Raw genomic sequence first — 9,624 nt, forward strand, 5'->3', positions numbered from 1 at the left:
GTTAAATTTTGATTATATTTTAAAACATCATGTATAACTTTAAATTTATAGGAGTCTAGAGAAATTACTGTGCAACTTTACTCAATCAATGGTTAAGTGGTTAATTAAAAAAAAAGTTGTTGACTTACTTAATCCTCTCTAGACTTATGTTGATAGAGTTAACACCAATATTATATAACTCGAGTCAGACATTAAATCAAAAAAGATATAGATTTAATTAGATCAATCATTTAAATTGTATATTAAACTACTATTATATATAATTAATATTATCTATAAATATAAATTATATATAAATAAGAAGTTTTATATGATAATAATTATATAGTTAATCAAGTTTAACTATATATAGTTCACTTGTGGTGTTTTATTGTACTCGTAAGTCAAAAGTGAAATTTCTTGATGTGAAGGAAATTATGTACAGGTATTATTAAGTTTGTTGTTAATATTTTGAACTATAACCATACAATTATCATCTTAGGAATACAGAAATAATATGAAGGACACATATACCTTGTAAACCACACATACTTATTCCTATTAAAAACTACCAATCAAATAATTTTTTTTAATGTAAGTAAATAATCTCTTACCACTTTTTGTGATTTATTACATAATTAAAATCACACTTAATTAAAATGATAATTAATCCTAATAATAGGTATCAAACATGTCATCATCCACCCAAATAAGTTGTGGACTGGTAAGTTTTCATTAGGTTGAGTCTAATAGGTATCTACACACCCTTTATTCAAGTCTAATAGGTATCTATATACCCATTATTCAAGTCTAATACTAATAGGTATCAATTCTCAAAAAATCCTATGAAAGTGTAGAGGATAGGAGAAAAAGAGAAAGAGTATGAGCATATTTTTACGATTTGAACATAGGCACTCACATAACATAGATCATAGGTTCAGAACAGTTTCATTTCATGTCGTAATCAAAATGTTACTTTTTATTTTTAAATTTTTTATTTTATTTATATGTCAATATGTAATTGATCATTTTCCGGCACTCACATGTCACGTCTATGTCAATTTTGTGTCACACCCTATCCCTGTTTTAGATTTGACTTTAGCATATAAATTTGCAAAAAGAACCAACCCCCTTTCCAAGCCTGAACTTCACCCTTTCATGTGCAGGTAGGAACAGGTTGTCTAACATCCTAGTAGTTTTATAAAAAGCTGCATACTTTGGTTGAATTGATGATGATGGTGAATGTGACATTTGGCATGAGTTGAATTGAGTATTTCAATTGCAGTAACATGTGCATGTGCATGGCTAACATTTGGTCATAAACGTTTTGTAATTTCTAGAAACTTCAGACTTCCAAAACCAAAGGCTGTTCCCATAACAGGAACTTGAAATGGTATTCACATTTATGTATCACAAATTTCTCTCCACCATGTGATGGTGTTGTGATAAACTATGCAACTTGTTAGAAATGAGACTTGGGTCCAGAAAAACCATCATTACTATTTGATACCATATTCATTTCAAGATAAAGCAAAATATTCATGTCATGATAAAGCAGAATTCATTTGGATTTTTATTTTAATACAAGTTACTGCTATCATCACTAATAAAAGAAGAGATGGCTCATATGTACTGCTTAAAAGGCACTATGAAGGGTAAATAAATGACAATAGCATCTTCTAGAGAGCATTGTGATAAATGCAGCTGATTTCTTTGTTAACCAAGGTCTCATTTGAACAATTACAGTTTCAATGGTCTTCCTTTGTCTCTTCAATCACACACTTGCTATCCACAAAGCTCGGTTGATTTGTTGAAGATAACAGCCTAGCCCACATTCTATCAGTTATCACTACATGGTTCTGCCTCTCAATGATTCTCTGCACAACAATGTAACCAAAACTCTACCACTAAGCCAAAATATAACATTCTAAAGTTTTACATTATAGAACTTCATAAACTATGTAAAACTAATATATATAAATACATAAATCCTATCTACTATTCAGAAGCAACAAATATCAATCCCAATGAACTCACATAGAAGGGTATATAAGTCTGTCTTCCATGGACAAGTGCACTTGTATAGCCAGTGTAACCAGCCATTGCTCCATGAACAGCACTTTGAGCAAGAAGTGTGCAGTACACATTGTCAGAAGCATTGCTTGGAACGGCTCGGATCATATACGTTGGATCTGTAAAACAGAAAGATAAAGCAATACTCTTTCTTTTAGCCTTTTCTCCTTTCAGAAGTGTGTGTGGAGGTGTGTGTCTAAACATACAATTCTGTAAAGTTCAATAATCTTGACAAACCTATATATTTGAGAGTTATGGCCATTGTCTTCTGTTTGGCAAAATGATTCTGGAAGATCAAAAAGATTCAAATAAGAGGCAGAAAATGTCTTCATAATCATTTGTTAATTGCGAACAAGTTAGTATAGAATATAATAGAGCATATGTATGAGTACTTATATCATCAAAACCATATAGAAATCAAAAGGCATACAAAAGACACAACATTCTTACCTTAATCTTTTCGGATATCCATAGCCCAACATCTTGAAGAAGTTTGTTTCCAGACTCATCCTCTTTGTTAGCAGATTGAATGCTCTCAGAAAAAAGTTCCTGTCCTGCCCCTTCGGCAATCACAATGACCATGTGCCCATTTTCTTTGAGTGTTTTCTCTATATAGTCGTAAAGTCCACCATGCCCTTCAAGGTAAAAGGGTGACTCTGGAATTAAGCAACAATCCACATCTCGACTTGCAAGAGTAGCATGCATTGCAATAAATCCTGCACCATGAATCCAAAATAAATCATATACGAATCAGTGTCAGGTTTTCTGACTACATCAGTAAAAGAACTTTTGAACATCATATGCAGTTGCTCTTTTCTTTTAAAATATTACAACAAGAAGACAATAGTCTTCAAGTATCTCCGAAATTAAGATTCCTGGAGTCATGAATTATATGTTGAAAGAGATTCTTGCAGACACTCCCAAACTAGCAGATTAGTTTGCATTTAATATTTTGCCAAGTCTAATAAGAAATAGGACATAAGCTTCTTCATCATACTTATGACATTGAAAGTAATTACACGATGACAATCATTAAGTTAGTGAGTGGAGGCGTGGTAAACATTTAGGAAACTTACCACTGTATCGACCCATCAGCTTGACAACACCTATACCATTCTCAACACTCTCAGCTTCAACATGAGCTGCGTTTATAGCACGTTGAGCCTCTTCAACAGCAGTGTCAAAGCCAAAGGATTTATCAATAACCTGAGAGCAGGAAAAAAAGACCAACTAATAATGCTAATAGCCAGTAATGGACTCAAATTATTTAAGTTGCAAGTGCAAGAAAAAAGAAGTACCGGGATGTCATTGTCTATGGTTTTGGGGATTCCTACAATTGCAACTTTGAGACCACGCTTTCGGACTTCCTGTACAGATAATCAGGTTGAATTATTAACAAATTCCTACTCCAATGCAATTAGTTTCACATATCTAAAATATCATTATGACTTTGGTATCAAGGTAATTTATATTCCTAAACACACAAGACCGATAACCTTATTGTAAAATTGTAGATAGATACCTCAAAAATTGCAGAAGCACCCCTCTGAGTTCCATCTCCTCCAATTATATAAACCTGACATTAAGAGAGGTGTAAGTATGGTATGCATATTATGTACACAAAAATATGTGCTGGTAAATAGAAACACAAACCTGATTGATTCCACGGTCTTGAATACTGTCAACTATCTTCTTGGTGACATGTCCACCTCGTGATGAACCAAGGACAGTTCCCCCACGCTTATGTATATCATTCACACTTTTGGGAGTTAAATTGATCGTATTGCGAGCATAGAAACCCTTGTATCCACCCTTCACATTAAAGCAGTTTTCTTAGTTAATGAAACCAATTTAAAACAGAGTATGATAAGGGAGAATCGGAGATGAAAAGAGTTTATTTCAGAATAAATATCATTTAAATGACACCAAATTAGTAAAAGTGGTAGGATTATTACAAAGCAAGAATCATGTATTGATGTCCTCCAAAAAGACTGGGAGGAATAAATACTAGGGGAGGAAGGTGAAAGTTGCATTATTTATTTCATGTAGTTAAGTAGAATATTGGAATGATGCCATAATCACCCACTTACATTGATTCCAAGAACTTTCTTCACACCATACATATGGTATAAACTACACACTAATTCCCTGATCACAGTGTTGAGCCCAGGGCATAGACCCCCACATGTAACAATGGCAGCCCGAACTTCATCTGCATCAAAATACACCTACATATCCAATTTCAAAAACCTTGAGCAAAAGAAGATAGCAAACATATCAATGATTGCACAAGCAGAGACCCATGTACATAGATAAAATCATACCCTCTGACGAGGACCAGCACGCCGAAAATGTATCCCTCTTGGACTATCACTGTGAACCGTTATCTGCCAGGAGTCAGCAAAAATGGAAATAAATGGCATGTGCTTGAAGGTAACAGGGCCTAAGTTTCAATAAACATTGCACCAACTTTATGAAAACCTCTTGATCACAATATTTTGAACCATAGTCTTAAATATCCATTCAATGCAATTAGTCAGTAATACAATTGCAATAATTTGGATTTGAGGGTGTCCTAACTAAACATTGGAGATGCAGCACCACCTTAATGTGAAGATTAGTTAAATTTCTAAATACTTTTACAAAAGAAGAAGAACTAAAAAGAAAGTACTAACCCTCTCAGGAACACTGTCATCAACATTTACAAAATACTGCCTGGGAAATGGAAAGTAAGAATTCAATTTATGAATCAAACAACACAATAAAAGAAATCAGAGGAAGAATAAATAAGAAGGAACACGACACTTACTTAACAACTGAGTAAGCAGGGTTGTTTTGCAAAGGATTAGGATATGTCTGCAGTAACACCAATATAAATATCAAACTATACATTAATATTGATTTACATTAGATTTTCATACAAAAAAATCCCACGTTATTGATGAAAATACCTCTCTCCAAAGTGCATAACATTTTTTCACTGAAATTTGATGAAGAGGAAAAAACGAAAAAATGTCTTAAAAATCAAATACAAAATTATACAATAAAAAATCACGTGCCCAGTTATTCATTTATCTGATACTATGATACAAAAGAGCAAAATAACAGCTTTAAGCCGAAAAACCAGTAAAAATGAAAACTTTATCTTATTTCATTTTATTTATTGAGAAGACGCATGAGTGAAGTTTCAGGTTTATGTGGGCTGAAGTCAAACAAAAAAGTAGTTTTTTTTTCTCGTATGGACACAAAATGAAGGGAATGGATGATGTTAGTGGGAGAAACATCATAAGATGATGTAATGTAATAATTAACAATTGAAGGTAACAGAAAAATGATCAAAAAAAGAGAGAGAGAATTACAGAGAGGTTTGGGATATAATCGGTTAAGTGAGGAACATCCTGAAGAACATAACCAGCGGTACCAGAAACAAGTTTAGGTTTAGAATTAACGTTTGAACCCATCCCTCTAGCTTCAGAAGGATGATCAAAGTTACCGTTAGTGGTTGTGGTGGTTGTGAGAGAAGAAGGAATGGTATTAATGGGAGCCATTAGATTTTGATCGAATTTTAGGAATTGAAGGGTGGAGGTTGTTATATATAATTATAGTAAAACATGAATGGTTGACCGAAGAATGAAAGAGTTGAATAACAGAAACTGGTGGCAGAAGATGAAGAAATCCACAGATATAGATATAGAGAGAGAGAGAGTGTTGGGTACTTGGGTGGATTTCTACTCTTTCCAGAACAATCTTCAACTAGATTCCATTCCTTATTTTCCAGAGTCAAAAAAAGGAATATTATTAAATATATTAAATCAAATAACATTTTTCTTATTAAGTCAAAAGTACAAAAACAATGACAAAAAAACTTTCAACTATTAATGGACAGGATTATTCTTGGTATATTACATGTCATTATTATTATAATTATTATTCTATTCTAATTTCTGTTAGCTCAGATTTATACTTTTGGAATGTTGATTATTCAAATTTTATATATTTTATTATATGGAGATTTAGAATTTTTTGTATTGAGTATATTTTATATTGTATTTTGTTGGGATACTTTATATTATAATTTATTATTTTATTATAATGTTAGAGAGGTGATTAATATGTCGGTAGTCATTATTTTATGATTACATTTGATTATATGGTTTTTTTGTATAAATTAAAAAGTTTAAGAGTAAAATAGGAAAGTAAAATTATACCATGATAGTATATCATGTTTTCCATTTATATATGGTATATAATAGATTATTTTATTATGATTAATACAATCCTTCATTATAAAAAATTAACAATCATTTAGATGAAATTTATTTATATTTTCTCATGTATCATTATTTTTTGTTAATTGTGTAAATACATAAAATATTCAATAATGATAAAATCTAGAAAATGACTACTAGTATATTACTTTTCTGGATTAAATATTAATATCAAATTACTTTTTTTAAGATAAACTAGAATATATCACAAAAGGCATATTAAAAAATTATTTAATCAATATATTTTTTATTTATTACATTATGAAGATTCATGATAGGATCTTATATAAACCTTGTAGGGAAAATAATTCAAGTTTCTTGAGGTTATGCTAGTAATATTTGAAATTTATATTGTTCAAACATGGCTTCTTGAAATGTATTTGTTAAAATAGCCAACTGTTGTTGCTTAAAATGGAGATTCTTTCTTTTTCTCTTAAGTAATTAATCGACGCAAATTAATAATATTGTATTAAAAAATTATTAGATAAAGATAAATAATTTGTCTTCCAAAATTTAGTTAAGTTAAATGACTGGCATATTCAAATATACATCTAATTATCTATTAAAACTTATTGTAGTTATTATAATAGTGAAATATGAAGGTGAGATGAAATTCAAACTCCTAAAACTACATTCCAATTATTTTTATCCCCTTATCTCTTTTTAAGGTCTTAAAATCTTAAATCTCAATCTACCTGAAACTAGGAAAAAGAGTAAAACAAACAAGTTTTGTGGCGAAACTGTTAGTTGATTTAAGAGGCTGAAAACATAACTATTCTAGTTTTTTCTTAGTTTTGGTTGCTGAGACTAGTATTCTCATGTAATTATATTATTTTCTTTATCCTTATTATAATTTGTAAGGTATGTATTAGGAGGTTTTAATGATAATTTTTCTAAGACGTTTCATCCTTTTGTGTAGTATTTATTATTTTCTCTGTATGCTTATATTAAAAAATATTATTTCTACATTTTTTATTGGGATTGAGAGTATGAAATAATGAAAAATATTAAATTAGAGTGAGAATATAATATTATTTTTTCCAAAAATTTGAGGAAAATAAAGGGGAAATATCGAAAGTATCAAAGGGGAAATATGTTATAATAGGTAGTATAGATAGTATTTTGAAGTATTTATTTATATATTTTGAAGTTGGAAGGATCTTTTTTATTATAATTAAAAAGTGTAGTTTTATTATAATTAAAAAGATAAATATATAATTGAAAATTACATTTCTTTTTATTTTTTGAAGTATTTGTCTCTCTATTAATTCTGAAATATCATAGTAGGTCATATTCTCATATCCATATTGCTTTCTATACGGACAGCTCACAAATAATAATGAATCACGTGAAAATATGAAACTAAGGAGTAAAACAGAGTGGAATTTGACTCAAGGATTGACTTGAATCGAGTTCAATACAATTTTTTTTACCTTAAGTTCACTTCAATTAAAGTTGTGAACTTTTGAGTCGGTTAATGAAGTTTATGTCTCTCATCAACCTAAATTTAAAGGGTCTGCACATTATTAGTGGATTATACATATTGATGTAGAAATAATATATATATATATATATATAGAAAGTGATTTAAACTAGGACAACATTTAATATTTAATATGTGAAATAAAAAGAATTAATATTATCAATGGATCCCATTTGAATTGTCGGGATTAAAGAATAAGTACACACATAACTTTTTCAAAATGATTACTTGATTATTAACTACTTAACTTTTAATACGTTAATTTATTATTTTCATAATTTTTATATAAGAATTATATATATATATATATATATATAATCGAAAGAATCTAACAACTCAAATTTTATTTGGCTTAATTTTGACTCATTTATTTTACAATGTCAATTTAAAATATAATTTTTTCTCGTTTGGTTCATGAACCAGATTTGTCGAATTAAATAACGAATCAAATTTTGAATGAATAATGAATTTTTTCGATTCATTGTTAATTTTCTAATACAAACATGCCAATTTATTTCTTCATTTTTAAAGTACCTTTCACTTTTTTTTTGTGGGGACTCACTTATAGACATTTTTGGAAACTGAGTTCTAAATATGAAATTGAGTATGTTTGAGTCTTTCTTTTCCTCTCTTATATCCCTCTTCATTATTTCTTTATTTTTATTAACCTAGCTTATTCCTACAATATTCTAAATTCGAATGATATTTTCGATTTTAGGAAGAGATCTTCACGACAATTAGACATATTCCTTCACAAATCTAATGTGATGGTAATGAAAGTGTAAAATTAACAAATTTATAAAGTTTGGATTCGGTTGATACTTTCTCTAGAAGAAGAAATTAAAACCCGAGTATAAAATAAAATATCTATTTTAGGCCTACTAATAAATAAACATACCAATTTAAGATATTATATTCAGAAGGAGCACATAAAGAAAACAGCATGAAGGTCCCACATCAAAGCATTTTCCAGAACCTGATTATCTTACAGGACGTTGAAAAAGTTATGTGTGCCAATCAAATATTTTATGTAGTTGCAAAGATGGTCCAACAAAATGAAGTAATATAATCAGTGGTTGTTATGTATCCTCTTACATGCCTTACTCTTGCTTATGGTATTTTTTATAGATAAAAAGTAATCTCTTTTGGGATCCGTAGTTACCTCTCTAATAAGCCACTCTCAAATGTCGAAATATTGACATTTTAGTCATGCTAAAGATTTAGTAGGATCCGGTGTAGGCGAATGAAATATCAATGAGTTAGTCCAATAGCAAAATGAGAAAATGAGCATATATCCTCATATATCGCCACATTAAAATTCCTTAAATAACCACAAATTGAAATTCATATACCAAGACAATCTGTCTCCAACTCTACTATATTCTTTTATTGGTTGTACCAACTTTGCTATCTTCAAAATCTTATAAATCTTCCAATTCCTTTCCTTAATTTGATCATTCTCTTTACTTTGGGTGTATTTTATCAATTAGGAAGAAAAATAACAAGACCCTTTTCTAGCTTAAAAAGGAATAATAAGCTATGGTTAATAAAGATGAAAGTGATGATTAACTACAGAAATTAGTGATTCTGATAGATGAATGAAAACTTAACTACCTTTTTAATCAATATAGATTGGGCTTATATTTGTTTTATTTTTGGATGATACATATATGTAACATATTCTGTACCCTGCTCCAATCTATCAACGTGTTACATTGGAGATTTCAATCTTTGGTGTTATCTACGCATTTAGAAGTTGTTAATATGCATTTGACTAAACAAGAATGAAGAATTTGAAAAGGTGTTTGTTTTAGCATGAAA

General features: G+C 29.7%; 1 protein-coding gene across 1 annotated transcript; it reads right to left on the reverse strand.

Moving 5' to 3' along the window:
- Positions 1,334-5,699, reverse strand: LOC109358906 (ATP-dependent 6-phosphofructokinase 3-like). Its single transcript, XM_019603394.1, has 13 exons — positions 5,412-5,699; positions 4,862-4,908; positions 4,728-4,767; positions 4,377-4,439; positions 4,143-4,280; positions 3,706-3,864; positions 3,575-3,628; positions 3,351-3,419; positions 3,129-3,258; positions 2,503-2,768; positions 2,290-2,338; positions 2,017-2,171; positions 1,334-1,856 (listed from the first exon to the last, which is right to left on the reverse strand). The coding sequence occupies exons 1-13, from the start codon at positions 5,598-5,600 to the stop codon at positions 1,728-1,730; spliced, it is 1,488 nt and encodes a 495-aa protein (XP_019458939.1). The 5' UTR covers positions 5,601-5,699; the 3' UTR covers positions 1,334-1,727.

The sequence above is a fragment of the Lupinus angustifolius genome, chromosome LG10, assembly GCF_001865875.1.
Source record: "Lupinus angustifolius cultivar Tanjil chromosome LG10, LupAngTanjil_v1.0, whole genome shotgun sequence".
NCBI classification, from domain to species: domain Eukaryota; kingdom Viridiplantae; phylum Streptophyta; class Magnoliopsida; order Fabales; family Fabaceae; genus Lupinus; species Lupinus angustifolius.

Coding starts and splice junctions, on each gene's coding strand:
- LOC109358906 (XM_019603394.1), bottom strand. CDS start 5,600: ATGGCTCCCATTAATACCATTCCTTCTTCTCTCACAACCACCACAACC. Junction 4,440..4,727: donor ATGACAGTGTTCCTGAGAGG/GTTAGTACTTTC, acceptor GACTCCTGGCAG/ATAACGGTTCACAGTGATAG. Junction 2,769..3,128: donor GCTGATGGGTCGATACAGTG/GTAAGTTTCCTA, acceptor TTCATGGTGCAG/GATTTATTGCAATGCATGCT.